The 24,204-nt window shown below is 52.6% G+C and overlaps 1 protein-coding gene across 1 annotated transcript; it reads left to right on the forward strand.

The window, feature by feature from the left end:
* The first annotated feature begins 4,748 nt into the window (after window positions 1–4,748).
* On the forward strand, window positions 4,749–18,509 carry SLC34A2 (solute carrier family 34 member 2). The gene is made up of 12 exons (XM_055139795.1): window positions 4,749–4,854; window positions 4,943–5,071; window positions 5,736–5,864; window positions 7,054–7,197; window positions 8,797–8,908; window positions 11,588–11,783; window positions 13,109–13,204; window positions 13,802–13,922; window positions 15,003–15,170; window positions 15,367–15,483; window positions 15,582–15,706; window positions 17,883–18,509. The coding sequence occupies exons 1-12, from the start codon at window positions 4,749–4,751 to the stop codon at window positions 18,507–18,509; spliced, it is 2,070 nt and encodes a 689-aa protein (XP_054995770.1).
* Window positions 18,510–24,204: the final 5,695 nt, after the last annotated feature.

The following is a 24,204-nucleotide window of genomic DNA, read 5'->3' on the forward strand; positions in this document are numbered from 1 at the left end:
CCGAATGTCAATCATCTACCATCCAGTTGCCTGATATTTTCATTCCCCACCTCTGTGAATAAAATCGCTGCTCCAGCCAGGAATCTGACTATCCCAGTTGTGGCACTGGGCTTGGGCTTGGGCCTGGGGCCGGGAGCTGAATGGAGAGGCTTTGTCCCACACCTGCTGCACCACTTGCAACATTTTGCCCAACTCCCTTTAGCTGTGGACAGCTGGCAGATGTCCTCCATCAAGCTGGAATGAGGCACTGTGCAGCAGACACCCCTAGGACGTCTGGCCCCTCTTCAGTGCTCATTAGATGGTGGTCATTGTCATTCGAACTCAAGTGTTGTCACAGAAGCCTGCAGGGTGCCAGGGGGTCCCAGCACTTGCTGTGAGCAGGAGGAAGGGACAGCCCAGGGAGGCCTGGAGAACTAGGACCATGGGGGCAGAGGGCTGGGTGGAGAGAACTATGGGAGCAGTTCTTCTATGCAATTCTTCTTATCTGGACAAGAGCCCTTGTGAGAACTCCAGAGAGATTTAGGACCAGGGATGGAGCGATAGCACAGCGGGTAGGGCGTTTGCCTTGCACATGACCAGCCAGGTTCGATTCCCAGCATCTCACGTGGTCCCCAGAGCACTGCCAGGAGTAATTCCTGAGTGCAGAAGCAGGAGTAACCCCTGTGCATCGCCGGGTGTGACCCCAAAAGCAAAAAAAAAAAAAAAAGAGAGAGAGAGAGATTTAGGACCTCAAATCATAGTCAGTAGTACTGAAGGAGAGGGATAGTTTGGAGGGCATCAAGCAGTAAAAGACGGAGGGGGAGGGGGGGAGTCCGCAGAGTAACAGTGGTGTGTTCCTAAGTCAGGCCGTGCGCCCAGAGCTGTTATACGCAGAGGTTGTTAGTGGAGATGCTTCCAGTAGAAGCTGGTGATCTGGGGAGGAAGAAACATCTTGAGGGATGCGGAAGTGAGTGGGGTTGAAGTCTGGATGAATTTGAAGTGCTAGCTGCGGCCCGGGCCTGTGAATGATGCTGCAGCTTGGGAGGTTCAAACACAAGTGGAATGTTTGTGTGCAAACAGGTGGGATGGGAGGTGAATCCAGACGGAGATCCCGGAACCCCTCCTTCTCCCTCTGGATTTCCTGGCTGGTACTGGGGCCATGACTTTGCCCCCTGGGGGTGGAAGCCTCTTCCAATTGCCAGAGCTTCCGGCCTGGCATCAGACACAAGTCACACTCGAGCTACTGTGAAAGACTGACACACTTCGCAGGAATGTTCCGGTCATGTGGTCGCTGACAGAGCAGCAGGCAAGCCGGCTGGGCGCCAGAGAAACTCCATTCTTGCCTTGGGCCGCAGGTCAGCCAGTGGCCTTCCCCCTCAGGGCATCTGCTTTTGCACTAGGACTGGGGCTGCCACAGTCCTGGAGGGGCTCATGGGAAGTCACAGAAACCAGCCCCCGAAGCTGCCCCACCCCGTTGCCATCAGGTCTAGCCCCCACTCTCCACCGAGGCTGCTCTCAGGTATCGGGCAGGTTTTGTCTGGTTCAGAGGGCTGTGCTGTGTCCAGGAGGAAGCGGGCGAGGACCGTGTGCCCAGCCTGGGTGGGACTGACCGTGAGTCTCAGGGTCGTTTTTCCTTCCCTGGACACCAACTAAGGGACCCCATGTTAGGAAGGTTCAGAGGCCGTGCTCTGCCCACAGTGTCTCCATGAAAAGCAGGCTGAGACATCCCTTCCAGCAGTTTCCTTCCCAAGCTGGGGTCCCCCAGGACAGCTCTAGACTTTCCTGCCCTACCCCCCAGCCCTGCCCACCTCCCTGCCAAGGTCCTGGGGCCCAGGCTATAGCTGGCACCCCGCAGGAGCATCCTGAAAGCAGCGGGCTTTGCTCCGGAACAGGGCCCGGAGCAGACCTGCCCGAGACACTGCACGAGCCAGGCACCCGCCCAGAGCTGCTGCAGGGAAGGCTCTGGACTTTGCCACCTTCTTCATCTGTTTAATGGGACAACAGCAATGCCTCTTCTCATATTTCGTCTGAAAGATGCCTGTGCCTAGGCTTGGCATTTTATTTTCCCCCCTGCCCCCATTCTTATGGATTTATTCCAAGACTTAGCATTTTATTTTAATTTCTCCCTTTCTTACGGATTTATCACTTCTCCACGCAATTGACTTTTAAGGGTGCCGCCTAATTCTGCTCTGTGTGCATAGATGTATCATCCGGAATCATTTTTCCCCCTCCTGCCCTGAATTCCAGTGTTAACCCCCTGCACTCCTGCCCTACTCCCCTCCCCAATCCCTTCTCCCATATGGCCACATAGTTTTCAGGCCTGGGACTCAGTGTGATTGTTTCCCAGTTCGTCTGACCAGGTATTCCTTTTCCGTATGGGAAGGATCCAGCTGGCGACCATCTGTCCCTGCTTTTCCTCACATCGCCGAGCATAAATCACCTTAAGTTTCATCCGCGTGGTCCAGAAAGTCAGGATTTCACCTTTTGTTTCTTTATTTTTTTTAATTGGCGGGTAGATTCCAGGGAATATATATGGCACAACTTCCTTCTGCATCTCAGAGACGGGCATTTCGGCCAACCCCGTGTCAGGGCCGTCACGCTTGATCTTAGTGTGAGCACAGGGGTGCAGCTATCTTGTTCAGACTTGTGCTCCCATATCCCACGAATAAATGCTGAGGAGAGGCACCGCAGCATCACGTGGCATTCCCATTGATCGCCAAGGGCATCTCCATATCAATTTCCACAGTGATCGTATTTGACCGACTGACGCTGACATGCCAGCCTGTCTGAGTACCACTGGGTACACTGTCACCTGGCCTGGGGAGCCCTCACCACATCCCAGCAGCCCACTTGGAGGGAGAGCAAGAGACCATCGTCCACTGTGTCTGGGCCTTGCCCTAAAATGAAGGGCCTGGACGCCTGGACGGTGCCTTCATGGACCCCCCTGGCTTTGCGGTGCTCCCTGGGATTAGGCTCTGCAGCTGCATGGGGTTAGTTGAGAAGGTTCCCTGGGTGAAAGCATCTTCCGTTGCCCATCCATGGACTGTGCCCGTCTGCAGGGTCGAGAGAGGTTGGAAGCTGCTGTTGGTTTGACAGCGGCCTGTCCAAGGGACAGTATGAGGGTAGGTGCCACCCGGAAATACAAAGGGTCAGAGCCACAGGGCTGAGTGACGTCATGCTGGTTTCATCAGTCCTGGCCCCCCCCCCCCAATTTATTCATATGAGTAGCTGAGACTCTAGCTGTGTCCCCAAACCATCTGACCTTCAAGGATTTGGGCATGATTTCCATTTTCTCTACAGATGACAGTGTCGTCATGGTCTGTCTTGAGCTGCATCCCATTCGGCCGCCCACCTGTGTCTCACCACTGAGCCAGGCAGGGCGTTCTCTGAGGCTGGGAGGGGTGGGACACAGCCCCTAGTGTTGGGTGTTTGCATTTTGTGGGCAGACATTTAGCAGAAAGGGGGAGGGATGGGGCAGACCCGGGGCTCTGGAGCGCCCCCTCCCAAAGGGGTCTGTGGGGTCTCTGGGGCAGAGCTGCCTAGATCCCTCTAGCCCACTGATTCCAGAGTGTCCAGTAGTTAGTGCTTGCTGGGCCCACAGGCACACAGCGCTGAGGAAGGCTTTGTTTGCTTATTGTTTATTCTTTGACTATTTGCTTGTTATTTATTACTCTTGGGCAATGCATCAGGTACTGAAAACCAACACCTCTCTGCCATCATTTGCATATTATGGGGCCAGTGGGGCAGGGCATTTGCCTCACATGCAGCCCACCTGACCAGGATGGATCCCCAGCATCCTGTAGGGTCCCCCAAGCACTGACAGGAATAATACCTGAGTGCAGAGCCAGGAGTAATCCCTGAGCATGGCTGGGTGTGGCCCCCCCCAAACAAGTGTAATTTGCATATCACAGGTTGCTAATCCACCTACTCTCTTTCTGTGAGTGTTTTAGCCCTGCTGCTTCCTCCCGGGGCAGTGTTCCATGCTCCTCAGCGCATGTCAGAGGTGATGGGTTGCATGCAGCTTAAACCTCACTTCCTCCCCCTTCCCTAGGAAAGGCTCAGGGAAAGTGGGTGTAGGCATGTCCGTGGGGCCAGAAGGACAGAGTCCTCCCACCAAGGCTGGGAGCTCAGCGCAGGGGCTGCCGTGATGAAAGTCCTCTAGGCACCGCATTAAACTCCACCTGCAGACAGGGAGGAATCCTGTCCATTTTTCAGACAGGGAAACTGACGATTGCCTCTACACCTTCCCCTTCGAGGTGGCATCTCAGCACTGCAGCCCGGTGCAGAGCGGCCTGTGGCTCCCGGGAAACAGGGTCACAGCTGAAAGAGGTAGAGGGTGTTTGATGGCCTCCACAAATGCCCCCTGTTCCGGATGTGTTAGCTGCAGAGGTGTACGGGGACACAGCTCCAGGTGGGCGAGGGTGGGGGCCCCATCAGGCGCTTGTGAGGGCTCCGCCCTGGCTCGGTGAGGATGAAGGGGTGCATCTGCCCAGCACCCCAGGAAGTCAGAATAGCCATCGGAGGAGCAGCGTTGACAGAGGACATTAAGAAATCCAGGACTCAGACAGGAAACGCTCTGGCAGTGGATTGATCTGTGACAGCGGGCGGGGACGGTGGCTCAAGAGTGGGAGAGGGAACTTATGATCCCGCATCAGAGGGGTCCACGGCGCCCCTCACTCCGCCTGGGCCCCAGCCCCGGCTCCTCCCGTCCTGACTGCGGGTGTCGCTTCTCCCCCCTGCCTCCTGACCCTTGCTTCCACCTACAGACCATGGCTCCTTGGCCCGAGCTGCAGAATGCCCAGGCGAACCCCAGTACATACATCGAAGGGGGTCCCCAGGCCCCCGTGACCCAGAAAGGCAAGGAACCCAACAAAAGTAAGTGTCCCCTCGCCTCCCCAGAGCTCCCGGGAGGGACCCCGCGGAGCCCACCCACCCTCACGGCCCCTGTCGCACGTTTGCCCAGGTGACAGCGGGGCCTCTGCCACCAAGGGGGACCTGCTGCCGTCCCACTCCACGGTGGCGCTCATCGAGGACCCCCCAGAAGACCCCTGGGACCTGCCCGCGCTGCAGGACACGGGGCTTAAGTGGTCAGGTAAGGGAGGACTGACACTGTCACCCCAGGTCTCAGGCCAGGGCTCCATGTCACAGCATCACTCCCACCCAAACACACACACACACACACACACACACACACACACACACACACACACACACACACACACACACACACCAGGCTCCAAGACCCCTGCTGGGAGCCTGGGCTGGGCTAAAGCCAGAGCTTGGGGAGGGCCACAAGGGGACCATCTGTGGTTCTTCCTTTCCCAGCAAAGGTGCCCACTCAGGGCTGGCCCTCGGCCCACCCTGGCTCCTGCCCCTGTCCTAGCAGCTTCCCTGTGGCCCTGCCCAGGGGCACGAGGAGGACAGGACCAGGACCGGCCGAGCTGGGGGCCCGCGGGCCTGCGCAGTGCGGCTGCGGGTGTAAGGGCACCCCTGTGCCCCCGTGCCAGGAGGGGCTGGGCACAGCGGAGCCTGGACACCCAGCAGCCCAGGGTGCCACCCCCAGGAGGCCCGGGTGCAGAGGACGTGGGTGGGGCCTTGTTGGGGGGCACACACGGCCGTGCGGTGCGGGGCTGCATGTGCCGCCACCGTGGGCTCCCCTCTCCCCTCCCCGCCTGGGCCCTGGGCCGGGCCGGGAGGGCGGGAGCTCTGTGCCAGGCCTGTGAGCCCCGCAGACCCTGAGTCTCCCCTCCCCCCAGAGCGCGATGCCAGAGGGAAGCTGCTCTGTGTCCTCCAAGGCGTCGGGAAGCTCATCCTGCTGCTGGGATTCCTCTACTTGTTCGTCTGCTCCCTGGATGTCCTCAGCAGCGCCTTCCAGCTGCTGGGAGGTAGGGGGGAAGGGCCCAGCTGGGGGGCTGGGGGGAGGGAGAGGGGGTTAGGGGAAGGGAGGTGGGGGTGGGGCAGTTCCTGACTGGTTCAGACAGTCACAGTTCAGCGGCCCCCTGCCATGTTGCTTTTCAGCTGGAATCACCTGACCCCAGACCCCTGACCCCAGACCCTTGGTGATCTATTAAAATCCACCCATTTTAAAGAAGCGAAAACTGGGTTCTATAAAGGTCTGTGACTTGTCTGAGAGGTCTGAGTTCGGTTCCAGGGTAGCGCTAGTCCAGAGCTCTCAGCCCTCATCCTGCCGGTGCAGGAAGCTCTCTGGCCTAAAGATGGAGTGAGATACTGCTACTGTTTCTGTGTGCCGCTGCCCGAGGGTATTCGGGGCAGCATTGTTCTCGTAGGCCAAGGCCCCCATGGAAGGCCAAATGTGGCCTTTGCTGCCAGAGGTCACCACCTCTAGGTGGGGACAGCCACCCTGGCAGGACCTAGCTGAGCTGATCCAGACATGAAATCACCTTGTGCCTCTCTCTTGTCTACCCCGGGGACACCAGAGGTAACTTAGGGCCGAGACACTGTCAGGACTCTCGGACACGGTGGTGAATATTCCTTTCTGAAACTTCCCTGTTTATGGAGTCCAGTGCCTGAGAGAGACCCCAGGCAGGGCCCCAGAGGACGCAAAGCACTGGAGTTGTGCTGTGCATGTGGGCAGCCCATGGTCCCCTCCCGCACACACTCCCCTCCTACCCCCAAGCACTGCTGGGAGTGACCTCAAGTTTAAAAACAAAAAGAAAGGTCATTGTCCAACTATATGGCGTATAGCCTGTGAATTTCAAAGCCAGATGTCAAAGAAAAACTCTGTTCTGTATCTACCCGGTGCCTCGAGGGGTTGGGGGGGGGGCGGCTGGCCAGCGGCTGGTGGGGGGACGGGGGGTTGGGTGGGGGGGAGAGTTGGTGCCGACAGACCAGAAGAATTCATGCGGGATGGGGGAGCGAGGTCAGCTGGAGACATGGCCCCAGGGAGGGCTGGGGGGCTGGGGGAGGAGCAAAGGGAAGGTGCTCCCTTCCCTGCCCGCTGCATGGCTGAGGGTCCCCCCCCAACACACACACACACACACACACACATACCCACAGCCTTGGCTGAGACATCTGCCCTCACCCCAATGCCGGGGCCATGGGTTTGTTTTTCAGGAAAAGTGGCCGGGCAGTTCTTCAGCAACAACTCGATTATGTCCAACCCGGTGGCTGGACTGGTCATCGGGGTGCTGGTGACCGTCCTGGTGCAGAGTTCCAGCACTTCTTCATCCATCATCGTCAGCATGGTGGCCTCGTCATGTGAGTCCAGGCATTCCTTCCCCTCCCCCGGGGTCCAAAACACAAGTGAGGCGTGCCCCCGGGCAGGTGGGCGGCCGCCTGGAGATATTAGCAGCTTTGGGTCCGTGACTTCATTGCTCAGAAAATGCTCGGCCTTGTCTTCCACTCACCACTCTCCTTTGGCTGTGGCAGGGCCTGATAGAACGCACAGTATTTGTGAAGCATAACAAAGCAAAGCTCGGTGATGGGGAACTGTGCCTGTCTGTCCGGGAGAGTCGCCATTCTGTGGGTTCCCATCCTGTCTGATCAGGGAGTTCCTCCTTGAAGAACCTAGACAGCCTCCTGGCCCATGCTCAGAGTTCCGTCTGAAACAGATTCTGCTGCTTAAGACTTAGCACGGAATTCTCCAGACTGTGCCATGTTGTTTTGTAGTAGCCATATGTGGCTGTTCTCGTTTTATTTTGACCTTAAGAGATTTTATGTTGAGGGACAGGAGAGATAGTATACAGGTAGGGCATTTGATTTGCGTGCAGCCGGCCTGAGTTCAATCCCAGCACCCCATAGGGTCCCCCTAGCCTGCCAGGAGTGAACCCTGACTGCAGAGCCAGGAGTAAATCCTGAGCGCCGCTGGGTGTGACTCAAAACCAAAACCAAAAAAAGTGTGTGTGTGTGTGTGTGTGTGTGTGTGTGTGTGTGAGTGTGTGTGTGTGTGTGTGTGTGTGAGAGAGAGAGAGAGAGAGAGAGAGAGAGAGAGAGAGAGAGAGAGAGAGAGAGAGGAGGGAGAAGAGAGAGAGGAGAGAGACAAGAGAGGAGAGAAAGAAGCGGGGAGGGAGATTTATTTTTATGATGAAATAGAAAATGCAGTTTCTCAGCTGCATCAGCTGCTGTTGAGGGCCCCGTGCCTGTCAGCTGTCCTGCCGGACTGCAAGGCTGCTGGACAGGCCATCATGTTCTCCGTAGCTGGCCTGGAAGCATGTGACACTTTGGCCTATGGGACCGCTGAGCTTAAGGGTCTGTATGATGAATGCAAGACCACCTGATACTCTGGTTAGGTTGGGAAGACCAGTTTGAACTGGTGAACTTTCAGTCCAAACTTAACATCTTAGGTAAAATAAAAGTGAGACAAACTAGAAAACTTTGGGGCCTAAATTTAAGAAGTCATCACTTCTGCTTAAAAACCAGGAAACAAAATGAAAAAAACAAGCAATCAAAAAAAGAAAAAAGAACATTATAGTGAAACACTAACTTTCTCGAAAAAGAAATTGTCATGCCAGGATGTTGTTGCCATTATAAAGAGTCTAGTCCTTAAACAAAGTCTCTTGCTGACTTTTAAGCTGCCTAGTATCTGTCATGGGGAGAAGAAACAAATTACAAAGGCATTTAAGCCGGGTTCAAAGAAGGGTCTTGTGTAGTCCATGGATTCCCTGGAATTGCGTGCTGGGACTGTGGGGGTCCCTGGGCACAGTTCCATGGGCATCAGCCCACGTGCTCATCAGAGCCCAGCGGGGTGCAGCCCCCCTCCGAGATGAGCAAGTGCTGCAAGATAGGGAGACCCTCCTGCATGGGGCCACCTGCCAGGCTGCTCCCTCCACGCCTAACTCGGCCCCTGCCCTCCCCCAGTGCTGACCGTGCGGGCCGCCATCCCCATCATCATGGGGGCCAACATCGGCACGTCCATCACCAACACCATCGTGGCGCTCATGCAGGCCGGGGACCGCAATGAGTTCAGAAGGTAAGAGGAGCTGAACCCGCCGGCTCGGCCCAGCTCCTTGGGGTGGTTTGCTTTGTTTTTTTAATCTGTTCATTTTTTAAAATGGATCACACCCAGTGGTATTCAGGGCGTACTCCTGACTCTGTCATTCCTGGAAGGCTCAGGGGACCATATGGGACACTGGGGATCAAGCCCAGGTCAGCCGCATGCACGGCAAGTGCCCTCTCCGCTCGCTCTACTGTCACCGCCCTCCCATGCTCCTCAGCTCTTTAGATTCAGTCTGTCGTGGGCCGCCCCCCCCGTCCCTCCCCCCTCCAGGCCGCTGCCTCCCTTCCCCCCTTCTCACTCACATGCCCACAGAAGGCGAAATGTGCCAGATCTAAGAATGGAGCTGGTTGAACACAAGCCCAGCAGGGAACCTTTTCTTTTTAAAAACAACTGGACGAAATTCACCTTTCTTTGTCTCCATTTCCATGTGAGCAGAGAAGCAGGTCCCGGCTCTGCCCAGCTCTGCTGGGCCTGGGAGCTGGCAGAGACCAGGTCCTTCGGTCACTGCTGGAGAAAGGCTGAAAACCACTGCTCTGGGTTACAGTCGGTTACAGTCGCAGGAGAGGCGCCTGCCCAGGGGTGCAGGACAGGTGGAAAGTGCTGGAATGGGCGAGGGATTGCAGTCGGAGGGCGGGTGAGTCCAGGCCCTACAGTCTGTGGTGGCACTGACGGTCAGTGGTTGCCCGGTGGCCAGCCCCTCCCTTAGACCTGCTGCGCCCTCAGGATGCCAGTCTTGGTGGAGTCACCCTGGGGTATTTCCTGTCCCCATGCTCTCCAGAAGACCGGCAGACTTTTCTGAGGTCCTTTTTACTGATGAAAGTACACAAACGGGTTAAGCCACTGCTGGCATGGGGCCCAACTGCCCTTATTCCAGATTTGGGCTTGGTTCTGGCGGGACACAGGGTTTTGCCTCTGAACGAGAGCCTCAACTCCAGTGAATGTACCAGCTGGACCTGACTCAGCAGCTCTTGTGCTATTGTTCTTTCCTTTGTTTTTAAGTGGTTTTTGGTCACGCCTGGCCAGGTGGGGTACGTGCAAGGTAGTTGGCAAGTAGTTACTGTACCATTGTACTATTGCTCTGACCCTATAGTTTTCTTTTAAGATGGTTAGTGGTTTAGATGATATCCTCAGATATATTCTTAGAATGATAACTATGCTATTAAAAACCTGAAAAACTTTCAACATTTTTTTAAACTACAAAGAAATATTGATATCACTTTATATGGGCACTGTTTAAAATGTCTTAAGTACTCTTACCCAGATAAATTAACTTAATGATAGCTGAAAGTTTGTACTTTCAAACATTTCTTTTACTAATATTGAATTGGGCTGGAGTGATAGCACAGCAGGTAGAATGTTTGCCTTGCATGTGGCCAACCCTGTTTCGATTCCTCCACCCCTCTCGGAGAGTCCGGCAAGCTACTGAGAGTATCTCGCCCACACGGCAGAGCCTGGCAAGCTACCCATGGCGTATTTGATATGCCAAAAACAGTAACAACAAGTCTCACAATGGAGACGTTACAGGTGCCCGCTCAAGCAAATTGATGAGCCAACTGGATGACAGTGACAGTGACAGTGACAATATTGAATGAAGAATCCCTGCCCTCCCACATATTTAGTGGCTTCTTTTGGCTCATGTCCCATGGGTTTGGGTATTTTTTGATTTATGGTTTTTAAACAAGATTTCTTTTTTTATTGAGGAAAAACACTAGTTTCTTTATTTGGAGAGATATAATCAGATGTACCTATGAACATTTAAGATAGATGTAAACTCTGGTCTAAATTAGCCTTTTCTCCCCATACAGCCTGTTCAGATATTTTATCAGAATCTGGAGATTTTTTTTTTTTTCCTTTTTGGGTCATACCCAGCGATGCTCAGGGGTTACTCCTGGTTCTGCACTCAGGAATTACCCCTGGCGGTGCTTGGACCATATGAAATGCCAGGGATCGAATTCAGGTCGGCCATGTACAAGGCAAACGCCCTATCCACTGTACCATCTCTCCAGCCCCCAAGAATCTGAAGATCTTAAGGGGGAAAAAAGACTGGAAAGGAATTTGATGCTGGAGATAGTACACAGCTTATGCATTTATCTCGAACGTGGTTAACCCTGGTTCCCACTCTGGCACTGTATATGGTCCCCTGAGCTTCACCACAGTGACCCAAGCCCACCCTCCATCTCTGTATTGAAGCAAGAAGTCACTGGGTCCAGGGTTGACAACCATGCCGTCAATCATTCCCCTCATCCTTTCCGAGGCAGGCTCTCTCCCCTGTGTCTGCTTCAGAGGCAGTTTGGCTTGATTGCAGTTTTTCCCAACAGTGATCGTCCAACTAATTTTGGAGCCAAAGCCTGTCGGTGCCCTTCCTTCCAGCAGACAGAACTGAGTGGTCCCTGCTGGGCCACGCTCTGCTTTAGCAATGGGAGACTGGATCCCCTCAACCTGTTGCACCTTCATGACAGTTTGGTCTAATGCCAAGGCAGCTCCCACCCATTGGGGCAAACCATTTAATCTGGAAATGTATTAGTAGACACCCATATAGCCCAGGAGTGAGTGACCCGTGGCCTCTGGTACAATGAGGCCCTGTCTAGAACTGTGAATATTTGCTCTTTGGCTAACGAGCCCATGTCTTGGGGATGGGGTACCCTCCTGCAGGGCTTTTGCGGGGGCCACCGTCCATGACTTCTTCAACTGGCTGTCCGTGTTCGTGCTCTTGCCCCTGGAGGCCGCCACCCACTACCTGGAGTTGCTCACCAACCTTGTGGTGAACTCCTTCCACTTCAAGAACGGAGAAGATGCCCCGGCCCTTCTGAAGGTCATCACGGACCCCTTCACGAAGCTCATTATCCAGGTAACAAGGCTTCCTTCCGAGGGCCACGGTGGCTGGCTCAGAGGGCGTGGGGGTAGGGGGACAGTATCCGAACTACTGCCCTGAAAAGCTTCCAAAAGAGACTCAGGGGGTCAGAGATCTGACAGGCTGGGCACAGGTCCAGCCCCAGGAGCTGCCCCTGTGCACAGCTGGACCCCAGACCAAAATAAACCCATAAGGCTGAATGAGGACTACCTGGATAGTAGAGTGGGGAGGGTGCTTGTCCTGCATCCATCTGACTCTGCCCCACCAGGACTGAGCCCTGAGCACAGCCAGGACAACCCCCTCCTCACCCCCAGATAGAAATAAGTAAGACAAAATGAGGCAGAATTAAATTTATTATTTTTTAATGAATCACTGTGAGGTACAGTCACAGACTTAACAAACATTCATGATTATGTTTCAGTCTTACAATGATCAAGTACCCATTCCTCCACCAGAGCCCATTCTCCACCACCAATGTTCCCAGTGTCCCTCCCACCACCACCACCCCATTCCTCCACCCCCTGCCTCTGTGGCAGGTACATTTCCTCTTACTCTCTCTCTCCTTTTGGGTGTTATGGTTTTCAGTACAGGTAGTAAGTGGCCATCATGTTTGATCTATAATCTGCTTTCAGCACGCATCTCCCATCCCGAGCAAGCCCTTCAAGAATCATTTACTTAGTGGTTCCTTCTCCATTCTAGCTGCCTTTTCCACCAGCATCTGAGGCTGGCTTCCAAGCCGTGGAGCAATCCTCCTGGCCTCTATTATCCTTGGGTGTTAGTCTCCCATTCTGTTACTTTATACTCCACAAATGAGTGCAGTCATTCAATGTCTGTCCCTCTCTCTCTGACTCATTTCACTTAGCATGATACTCTCCGTGTCGATCCACTTAAATGCAAATTTCATGATTTCATCTTTTTCTAACAGCTGCATAGTATTCCATTATGTATATGTACCAAAGTTTCTTTAACCAGACATCTGTTCATGTACTTGGGTTTTTTCCAGATTCTGGCTATTGTAAATAGTGCTGCAATAAACGTACAAGTGCAGATGTCATTTCTACTGTATTTTTTTGCATCTCCGGGATGTATTCCCAGAAGTGGTATTGCTGGGTCAAATGGGAGCTCAATTTCTAGTTGGTTTTTGGTTTTTTTTTTTGATAAATGTCCATATTGTTTTCCAAGAAACCTAAACCTCAGAAATTTGCACCCTGTCAGGGCTGTGTAAGCTCTGCTGGGGCTCTGAGTCATAACTCCCTTCTCAGGATTCCTCAAGTTCCTTGTGCCTCTTGCAACAACTGACTTTCTCCTATTTCCTTCCTTAGCTGGATAAAAAAGTTATCAACCAAATCGCAATGAATGATGAAATGGCTAAAAACAAGAGCATGGTCAAGATTTGGTGCAAAACGTTCACCAATATGGTAAGTCCTCTGAATAGATATGGGTGTGTGTATATTTGTTCCTCTGTTTCAAAGAAAACATTTCACTCCCAGTGGCTAATTCGAAGCATAGGACAAGAAAATCCGGGACTCGTGAACAGTTAGTACTGACCACTGAGAATATTTATCTATTATTAGTTATTATTTTTGGTTTGCGGGCCACACCTAATGGTGCTCGAGGATTCCTCCTGCTCTGCAATCAGAGATGACTCTTGGTGGGCTTGGGAGAACCGTATGTGGTACAGGGGATCAAACCTGGGTTGGCCACATGCAAGGCAAGTGCCTTCCCCACTGTACTATGGCTTCAGCCTGGTCAGTGAGAATCTTTAAAATGCTGAAGGAGAACAAGATTCAGTCGCACAGACTGACCCCCTTTGACATCAAGGGTGCATTGTTCACAAATTGTTTCTCGGTGTCATGATCTGTTACCTCTGTTTCTCTCTGGCTGCCCCTTTGTCTCTGCTCACAGAGTGAGCCACGGAAATAGCAGCCTCCCATCTGCATGCGTTGTGCCTCCTGCTCTTCATTCCCATGAACGATGCCCGTGACCCATGCACCTATTTTCTGTTTATCCTTCAGACCCAGATGAACGTCACTGTGCCCTCACCTCTGAACTGCACCTCCCCTGACCTCTGTTGGACCGATGGTTCTCAAACCTGGACCCTCAAGAATGTGACCTACAAGGAGAACATCGACAAATGTGAGTGGGGCTGGGCAGAACATCAGCCAGCTGGAAATCTCTCTGGGGTGCTGGTGGGTGTTGCTTGTCTCCGAGGGTCCCCAGAAGTAGAGGAAGAACAGTAAGTCACTGAGCACAGACCCAGTGCTGCGGCTTGAACCAGAGCTGTCACAGCAGAGAAAACCGAGACGTAGATGTCAGATGATTTGTCCCAGGGATGGTGAGAGCTGAAGCCGGGTCCTCTTGCAGACCCAACCCCACCCCCAGATCAGAGTCAGTGACGTTGCACCGTGGGCCTCGGCACCCCTTGGCGGGACTCTGCGGAAACTCTGCCGAGAGGGCAGCAGATGCCAGGAGATGGCGGGCCAGCCAGGACAGACATGCCCACCCTCCACTCAGGGCCTCCTGGGCAGCAGGCCCCACGCAGGGCACTGGGCTGTCGCCCTGAACTCGGCCCCTGAAGCTGTCCAGCACCTGCCATCCCAGTTCTTCTGGTCCTCCTTTCCACACCCAGATTACGTGTCTGCTCTTCTCCTCCCAGCCCCGCACCCCTGTTAGCTCTGAGCACTAGACCTTCAGGGTCCTGGTGGAGTTACCGCTCAGAATCCAGAGAACTCACCACCCCGCAGGCCAGTGACAGATCCAGCGACGCAGCCAGGGGCAGGTGGAGTCTGGCGGGGACTGCCAGGGAGTTTGGAAGATGAGGAGTTTCAGAATGGGCAACACTGTCCTCTGACCTGGTCACCGTTCCCAGCTTTGTCCCCAGACCCTTTGTTGTCGTTATCCTCAGGGCCGTGAGTGAGGCACAACACAGGTTTCAGAGGCGGGTCAGCCTGGCGGGAGGCCTGGCTCTGCCCCTGCCCAGCCTGTGGCTTCAGGGATTTCACTTCATCTCCAGCCTCTGGGGCTGCCCCAGGGAACAGCCTCGGGGCTGCATTCACCTGCCAGGGAGGCTGGGAAGTGCGGCCTGTCTTCTGGGTAGCCCCGGGTCTAGCTCATAAATAGGGATAACTTACCAGGGGGCAAAGGGTGTTGGGGATATTAACTATATGGCCTTGGGGTTGCTCCTTGTCCCCTACTGAGGGCTCTCTGGTCTCCTAGGCCAGCACATCTTTGTGAATTTCAACCTCCCGGACCTGGCTATTGGCATCATCCTGCTGATTGTCTCCCTGCTGGTCCTCTGTGGCTGCCTCATCATGATCGTCAAGATCCTGGGCTCTGTGCTCAAGGGGCAGGTGGCTGTTGTCATCAAGAAGACCCTCAACACAGGTGGGTGCGGTGTCCACTGCCATCCTGCATCTCCAGGGGGCGGCGTCTCTCTGGACACTCTGACAGTTACTTCTTGGAGCTTCTCTCCTGTAAGGGGGTGGGGAGAGTCTGAAAACCTGACCCAGGTCCTCTGGAGGTGCCCGCTGAGCCTATTCTCGACAAGGGATGTGACCGTCTCTTAACTTTTGTCTTCCAGACTTGCCCTTTCCCTTCGGCTGGGTGACTGGCTACCTGGCCATCCTCGTGGGGGCGGGCATGACCTTCATTGTGCAGAGCAGCTCCGTGTTCACATCTGCTATCACCCCGTTGATTGGTGAGTGTCCCCCGACTTCTCCCCCTGGGTGCCACTGCCATCTCCATCATCTCTGGTGGCTGATGCCCTGGACTTTGGATCTCTCGCCCTCCCCCCAGGTCTCGGCGTGATCTCCATTGAGAGGGCGTATCCGCTCACGCTGGGCTCCAACATCGGCACCACCACCACCGCCATCCTGGCCGCCCTGGCCAGCCCAGGCAACACTCTGAAGAGCTCGCTCCAGGTCAGAGGGTGTCGCAGGGGGAGGGGCCTGAGACGGGGTTCACTTCCATCAATGGTCTTCAAAGTAGAGGGACTTTAATGAGAGCCAAGCCCTTTCTCTTTGATGCTCTTGACTGCGATGTGGGGCTGTAGCCAGAGGAAGGCAGAAATATGCCAACACCTGCTCCTCACCCAAGCAGGGTGGCATCTCCTGGTGATAGTGTTCAGGAATTATAGAGGCCACTTCCTGTCTCCTTGCTCCTTATTTGGGAACTCTGCCTGACCTTGAGAAGTCACCTATGACCTCAGACTGTCTTTTTCTCTGTGTGTGTGTGTGTGTGTGTGTGTGTGTGTGTGTGTGGTTTTGGGGCCACACCGGGCAGTGTTCAGGGATTACTCCTGGCTCTGTGCTCAGGGGTCACTCTTGGTGGGGTTCAAAGAACCATATGGGGGTGCTGGGGATCAATCCCAGGTCAACTGTATGCAAGGCAAGAGCCCTCCCTGCTAAGCTCTCCAACCCAGACTAGCTTTCCTTCCAAGGATGAAGACCTGCCTTAGCTCACCAATAGGTGTTTGTGGGTGGTTCTGTTTATTTGTTTGAATTTTAGGCCACACCCAGTGATGCTCAGGGCTTACTCCTAGCTCTTGGCTGGGGGGTCACTTCTGGCAGGGCTCAGGAGATAAATCTTGGGTTGGCTGCATGCAAGGCAAGCACCCTACCTGCTGTCCTGTCTCTCTAGCACTCACCTGGGTTGTCTTGGATGCTTGTATGCTGACCCGCCACTGAGTTGTCCCAGACACTAAGTGAACTTTTTAAAAAAAATTTGGTAGAGAGCAGTATTTGATTTTATTAACCTAAACCATAGCATTGGATACAAATGTAAAATGAAGTGGTGATCTTTAATTTTAAGTTTACCTCAAAGCATGGTCACTAAGAATAAGGAGGTAACCACCCGCTCACCACTGATTTATCTATGTATTATGAAGTGGAAAATATAGCCTTCTATCTCTTTAAACTGTATTTTCTTCTGATTTTCCATTAATTCTCATCAATAACTGAACTCATCAATAAGTGACTTTAAAAGGTGACCTTAATTTTGATCCTTACTTCCCTCAGTAGAATCACAGGGACCACAATCCTTAACTTCAGAGGATTATCATGAAGGTGTGAGGGGGGCTCTCTAGAGCATGACGATTGCTGAAAGAAATGTAGCGGGTGGGGTATTTGCCTTGCACATTGTCAACCGGAATTTGATCCCTGGCCGTGATTCCTGAGTGCAAAGCCAGGAGTAACCCCTGAGCATCACCAGACATGACCCAAAAAATGTCAAAAAAAGAGAAAATAAAAAGAAAGAGTAAGAGAGAAAGAAAGAGAGAAAGAGAGAGAGAACGAAAGAGAGAGAGAAAGAAAGAAAGAAAGAAAGAAAGAAAGAAAGAAAGAAAGAAAGAAAGAAAGAAAGAAAGAAAGAAAGAAAGAAAGAAAGAAAGAAAGAAGGAAAGGAATGCACTGTATATGCATAGTATAAAATATGAATCACTCAGGTCCTCTGAAATCTGTCAGTAATGGATGTTTTGAAACATGAAAAGCAAACACACTAACTTAACATGTTATCCTCAACATTAAAATGGTGAGAAATTTGACAAACCTATTTTTGGAGCAAGCCTATGAAATCTCATACTCAGAGCACATCTCAGTGCGGGGGTACCCTGTTTGGATCCTCAGTCGGTACAGGAGGCTGGGGATGCTGTGGTGGGACCAGGAGGCTGGATCGCTGTGGGCACGTCCGTCAAGTTCGTTTGTGCAGTCTTGTCTTAAGAATGTGGGGCCCTGGGACTGGAGCGATAGCACAGCGGGGAGGGCGTTTGCCTTGCACACGACTGACCCAGGTTCGATTCCCAGCATTCCATTTGGTCCCCTGAGCACTGCCAGGGGTGCTTCCTGAGTGCAGAGCCAGGAGTGACCCCTGTGCATCGCCGGGTGCCACACACACACACACACACACACACACACACGCACACAAAAGAATGTCCCAGCCCTGGCTGTGACGTAGTTGATAGAACTAATGTCCCCTCCAGGGACACAGCAAGTCCTCTTGGCTGGACTGTGCTAAAAGGAGGACTGACTGCTACAGGGGCCCATAGGTGACCCCTTCTCCCGCCACAGCCCCACTCACCCTTCCCCCTCTGTTGTGTTGCAGATCGCCCTGTGCCACTTTTTCTTCAACATCTCTGGCATCTTGCTGTGGTACCCCATCCCGTTCACCCGCCTGCCCATCCGCCTGGCCAAGGGGCTGGGCAACATCTCCGCCAAGTACCGCTGGTTTGCTGTCTTCTACCTCATCTTCTTCTTCTTCCTGACCCCGCTGGCCGTGTTCGGGCTCTCGCTGGCGGGCTGGCCGGTGCTGGTGGGCGTAGGGGTGCCCATCATCCTCGTGATCGTGCTGGTGGTGGTCATCAAGCTGCTGCAGTCCCGCTGCCCGGGGGTCCTGCCCCTGCGACTGCGGACCTGTAACTGCCTGCCCCAGTGGATGCGCTCGCTGAAGCCGTGGGACAAGGTCGTGAGCACCTTCTCCACCTGCTGCCAGCAGCGCTGCTGCTGCTGCTGCCGTGTCTACTGCCGGCTCTGCTGTACCATATGCGGCTGCACCAAGTGCTGTCCCTGCTGCAAGTGTTGCAACATCCTGGAGGAGGAGCCTGACGTCCCCGTCAAGGTCCCCGAGGCCTTCGATAACTTGGCTTTGGGCCCCGAGGCCCCCAGTTGGTCTCCCAAGTCCCCGGTGGACACCCTGGGTACAAAGATGGTCTCCAGCATCACTGCCTTGTAGAGGAAACCCAGGAGTGGGGAGGGGGCTTGCTGAGCACTCAGGCCCATGATCCTCCTGGTCCTGCCTGCCTTGTCCCGTGTGGCCGGGACCTGTGTCCAAATGGAGCAAACATTAGTCGTGGCCTTCACTCCCTTTGCTCACTGTTACCTGCTGGCAGGGTACCTCAGCCTCACCCCCTGCTCCCTGGGTCTTCCACTTCCAGGAAGACACAGAACACCCCCCCCCCAACACAGTAAAACCTGGCTGGAGAAATGCCGACACTGTGCCTCCCCCACCCCCACAGCTGGGATGGCCAACTGCAATTCTTTGGGAAAAATCTCCCTCGGGAAATACTTATGCATGGTTCTGCATATGTGTTTGTGTCTGAACACATGTGCACACATTTTTCTTTTGTTATGATGGAGCTCTGACATCCCTTTCTCCAAAGACTTGCTTCAGCTAAGAACATCTCTTAGGCATCCCCAAACCTGCCCAGTTTGGCAGGGAAGCTGGAGGTAAATGCAGAGATCAAGATGTGGGTCTGGGTCACTTCCCAGTACTCCCCATATTTCCGTGGGGTTTCCTCATCTGGGCAGGTATGTGTCATTCCAGAGGTTTACCTGTGGTGTCTTTGCCCCACATCCCAGGATGGGAGTTCCAAAGAGATTCAGGAAACACTCTGACTTGTGGGTTGTGCCATGATTCTAAGAAGAGCGCGACTCTGCTTCAGAGCGGGGGCGGAGGGTTGAGTGCCAGGGAACAGATGTCTAATCTGCTAAAGAAGCTAAAGGTTCTTCTTGATTTTTCTGATTTAGGAGTCAAGTTGACAGTTATGGCCAAAACCTAGTTTTCTCTTGGTCAGATGAAAATAATCCCTGTTGAGTATAAGACATATACCTGTTCTCCTGTCCTCTCTACTCCTTCCACTTGAAATCCCAGCAAGCACCTTAGTATGGAACATTCCTTCATTTCTCCTCCGTGGAACACTCATTCTCGTCACACCCTGAGCTGAGTTTTGGTCAGCTTCCATCCTTTCAGCCAACTATTCATCCATGTGTTGCTCCATCTACTCACCCATTCATCCAGCCAACCAGCCATTCACCTACCACTCACCCAAACTTTTCTGAGAAAGTAGAAAGAGAGGCAGGGCTGTAAGCCATGGAACTAAGGTCTTCAAGCAACAGTAGGGCTCTCGCATGTTCATGGGCTCTGGCGGTTTGCTCCTTCCTGTCCCAAATGCCTTCTCTGTGCCTTTCAGAGCCTCCTATCACATTCACGGCTCCTTCTTACTCCCCTGCTCTTTCCCCTCTACAATCCAAATTCTCTCACAAGTGATGGAGTTTCAATTGTGTCCCAGAAAAGGGTGTTAGAGTGCAGACCCTAAGACCCAGTGCTCCCCCAAGCCCTAGATTGCCCATAATCTTTATAGGTTGGGGATACCAAACTGAGCCCTCCTCTGCCTGTGTAGATACCAATTCCCCAACAGAGCCATTTGTACTCCATATTTATAGTCACGCGCCTGTACAGCGTTTTCCTAAGTTATACAGTATATAGTAGTTTTATCGTGTTCTCATTTGGAAATGAGGCCGGGTTCTACTCTGAAATGTAAAGAAAAGCAAAGCCCCCTTTCTCTGTTTTGTAATTCTGCCCCCTCGCTTCGCCCAGCCACGCTCCATGCTCAGGCCACATGCTCTGTACATATATATAAGTTAAACCTGGGTTGGGCCGCTGCCTTCTGTACTGATGTTTTTTAAAAAATCAGATCCATGTACCTGTGTTGATTGTATTTTTTTTACTGGTTGTGGGAAGGGAGAAATAAAAAATGATCAAACCCAGAAAGACTGATGCTTCCAATTACAGGGGAACGGTGGGGGGGGGGGAGGGTTTCCTGGATCTGCTTCCTAAAAGTGTGAGGGCCCTTGGCCTCAGTCATCATCACCATCCTCACTCCCAGCCAGGGCAGCTACATCACTGGGAGCCCCAGCAGCAATACGTATGTGTGTGTTGAAGGAGAGCGGGTTTTAATAACAGGGACTCAAAATACGAGATTTTCTTTCATACTTTCTCTTTAAAGGTATGCAAAGTGAACAAAATGTTAGATTTAAATTATTGGAATGATTTTTAGCATTCACCTTTCTATTGTAGAATGTCAGCATCACACTCAACATAAGAGCTTCTAACGCTTATGTCACTCATTTTGTGCGACTCATTTTGAAGCTCTGCTGAAACTGCACATAATGAACTTGGTGTTTTTTCATTTGTTTCTTGCTATGTGGGCTTTTTACTAACTCTACTGATTATGTCGTGTCACTGTCCTGTTGTTCATCAATTTGCTCCAATGTGCACCAGTAACGTCTCCATTGTTACTGTTTTTAGAATATTGAATATGCCACGGGTGGCTTGCCAGGCTGTGCCGTGCTCTCTGAGAGGGACGGAGAAATCGAACACAGGTCAGCTGCGTGTAAGGCAAATGCCTACCAGCTGTGCTATCGCTCCAGTCCTCCAAAAAACTCTACTGATAGTAAGAGGAAAGGGAAGGGAAGCAGAAGTGAGGTTTTCCCTTTCCTCCTGTAGCAGCAAGAAGGAAACCAACACAAGTGATAAAGGATCTGATAGGTTTCTTGTTTCTTTTCTTCCTTTTGTTAGCTTTCTATTGCATTGAATGAAAGTTCTGGGTTGCATGAGAAGTGTGGGGTCTTGGGTTGTCAGTTCCCTCTGCTTGCTCATCTGTAGATCGACCAGATCTACAGATCCACTTGTATCTATCTTGCTGTATTCATGGACTTAGGAGGCCTGGTGAATGCTTCTGTGAGGGGGAAAGAAACGGTGCCTGCTTGCTCCATGCTCAAGTTCAGTCTGTGCTCTGCTTTCTCATTGGACTTGACTTAAAAAGCACAAGTTAAAAGGTAAAATAGGAAGTTTCGGGATAGCAGAGAAGTCAAAAATAAGATCATTATAATTTTGGGGGTCCTATGTGCTTACATAACCAAGAAACTGGCCCTGTCCACCACCCCTATCAGTCCAATAAAAGTTAATTCAGGAGCACTAAATTAATTGAAGAAAAATACATGGTAAGAAAAGCAGTGGAAGGAAGGTCTTGGGCATCCCTTACAGTCACTCCAGCCAGGAATGATTCCAGAGTGCAGAGCCAGGAGTAACTCCTGAGCACAGCTGGGTGTGCCCCTCCCCCCCAAAAAAAGGAAAAAGAATAAAGAGACTCTTTCTGAAGTTCTTGAGTGTGGCCCAACAGTCAAAAAAATTTAAAACAAGAAAGAGTGGTAGGCAGATCTACTCCATTTCATGGGAACTCCTGTGTATACAGAGCACAAAGACATTATTAAAATGTCTGGGGCCAGACCTTACACGTGTCTGACCTTAGGTTTGGTCCCTGGCACTGGATATAAAACCCCCAAGCCATAAAAAGTAGCTGGGATGGAGAGAGGAGCACTGAATAAATGATGGCTGGAGGGATCTCTCAGGATGGTAGATGATGCATGTTGAAAGTAGACTATGGACCAAACATGATGGCTGCTTGCTACCTGTATTGCAAACCATAACACCCAAAAGGACAGAGAGAGTAAGAGGGATTGTGCCTGTCACAGAGGCAGGAGGTGGGAAGGGGTGGGGGTGGCGGGAGGGATGCTCCGAACATTGGGCACTGGTGGAGGGATGGGTACTTGAACATTGTATGACTGAAATGCAATCATGAAAGTCTGTAAGTCTGTAAATGTATCTCACGATGATTCATTAAAATAAATTTTTTTCTCTGAGCACAGAGCCAGGATTAAGCCCTAACTAAGCACTGCCGGATATGGCACAAAACAAATAAAAAACAATAAAATAAAATATTAACCCTCCTTCCTTGGTAGAAGAGAAACTTCTGGTCCTGTGACAGGGCAGAGGCCAGGGACAGTCTCTTACATAGGCTCATGCACCCAGCTGACCAGAGGGTGCCCTTCTTACAACCAGGGAATGACCTCTGAGCGGAGCCCTAAATCTCTGGTGCTCCCATCCTGGGGACTCGGTCAAGGGCATGGCAGGTAAGCTGTCGGCCCTAGGCAGCCCTGCCCTGGTGAGGAGCCCCTGGAGGAATGTAGGGTGCACTGGGAAATGCCAAGCCCCACATTCTGGCCTTGCCCCATATCCATGTCTCCCCGAGAACTGCAGGGTTTCCCTTGAGCAGGGCTCTCTCGTGCAGCAGGGGCTCTCAATTGAAGCAAACTCTTCGGGAGGGTAGAGCCTCAACTCAACACAAAGACCAGAGTGCGCGGGCACGTGTGTGCGTGTGTGTGCGCGTGCGCGCGCACGAGTGCGTGCACGTGTAGGCACCTTTGAGAAGCTGCAAAAGAACAGCAAAGTGGGGCTGGAGCGATAACAGCGGGTAGGGTAGGGCATTTGCGTTGCTCGTGGCCAACCCAGGTTCGATTCCCAGCATCCCATATGGTCCTCCAAGCACCGCCAGGAGTGATTTCTGAGTGCAGAGCCAGAAGTAACCGCTGAACATTGCCGGGTGTGACCCAAAAAGAAAAAAAAAAACAACAGCAAAGCAAGAGGGTGACAGCACCACTGGAGTGGACACCTGGGGGGCCCTCCAGACCATTCTGTCCCTTCAGGTCTCTTTAGGCATCACCCAGCCCCGCAGAGGGATTCTTCTTCCACGACCTCAGTGCTCCCCTTCTGGCGCCATGTGACTGCTCTGCTTATCCCCACCTACCTGTCAGCCCCCAGTTCAGGGTGACAAAGTGCATCTTACCCACTCCAGACCCCACAGGCCATGTCGAGTGGCGCATCACTTCACTTGCCTCTTTTGTTTATGGGCCACACCCCAGGATCGTTCAGGAATTACTCCAGGCTGTGCTTGGGGGATCATATGGGATGCAGGGGATGGAACCTGGGTCAGCTGAGCGCAAGGCAAATGCCCTCTCCGCTGGACTCCAGCCCCCACTTGCCTCTTTAACATCAAGGGGGTGGAGGGGAAGGGAGGAAAGGGTCTCCTGCCCATGCCTCTGGGGTGACAGATTCATGCACTGCTTGGAATTGAGACCACTTTAATACTCCTAGCCTCACACCAAACCTGGACCCTGTTCCCTTTCCCCCGGTGTAAATATGAACTGTCTTCACTTCTGCCTCTAGGATGGGCAGAAGGAATGTAATGGTGGCACACTAGTGGCCTGAGAGAGGGGACATGTGGCACCTCCCTTTCCCTTCCCCTTCCCAAACCTTCCATTTCCACCCTTCAGGGACTCCGTGTTCCTCTTCCGTTCTCATTCAGGAACAGTAGCTCTAGTTTGGACCTGATTTCATCCCTGTTCTAGACAACCCAGACAGCTTGTGTTTGCCCACCATGCTTGCCCCTTCTCTCAGCCTTCTGAAGAGCAGTTAGAGGCAGGATCCCTTCCCTTCCAACTCCCCACCTCCAAAGACTAAGTACCAGCTTCCGTGTCCAGTCTTGTTTATTTGTCCACCTATTAGAGACTTGATGTTAAGCTTAAAAGCTTAAGAGCCCTGGTCAGTTCCCAGCGCCCAGATCAATTCCATAATTGAAGTTGTAATTATGTAATTAGTAACCTTACTAAGCTTACTACCGAAAGCAGTTGGACCTTCTGCTGTAATACGTGGTTGTGAAGACGAATCTGGAAAGCTTGAAAAGAAAACAAAAATCTCCCAACCCCCCCTCCCTAACCCCGGGCATTTCCTTCAGAAAATATTGGCTTGA

Source organism: Sorex araneus, chromosome 5 (genome assembly GCF_027595985.1).
Source record: "Sorex araneus isolate mSorAra2 chromosome 5, mSorAra2.pri, whole genome shotgun sequence".
In the NCBI taxonomy this organism is placed as follows: domain Eukaryota; kingdom Metazoa; phylum Chordata; class Mammalia; order Eulipotyphla; family Soricidae; genus Sorex; species Sorex araneus.

What these genes read in the sequence shown, in the direction of transcription:
- SLC34A2 (XM_055139795.1), top strand. Translation starts at nt 4,749, where the DNA reads ATGGCTCCTTGGCCCGAGCTGCAGAATGCCCAGGCGAACCCCAGTACA. An exon ending in CGCCTTCCAGCTGCTGGGAG is followed by an intron (nt 5,865 to 7,053) that starts GTAGGGGGGAAG and finishes TTTGTTTTTCAG; the next exon opens with GAAAAGTGGCCGGGCAGTTC. An exon ending in GACCGCAATGAGTTCAGAAG is followed by an intron (nt 8,909 to 11,587) that starts GTAAGAGGAGCT and finishes ACCCTCCTGCAG; the next exon opens with GGCTTTTGCGGGGGCCACCG.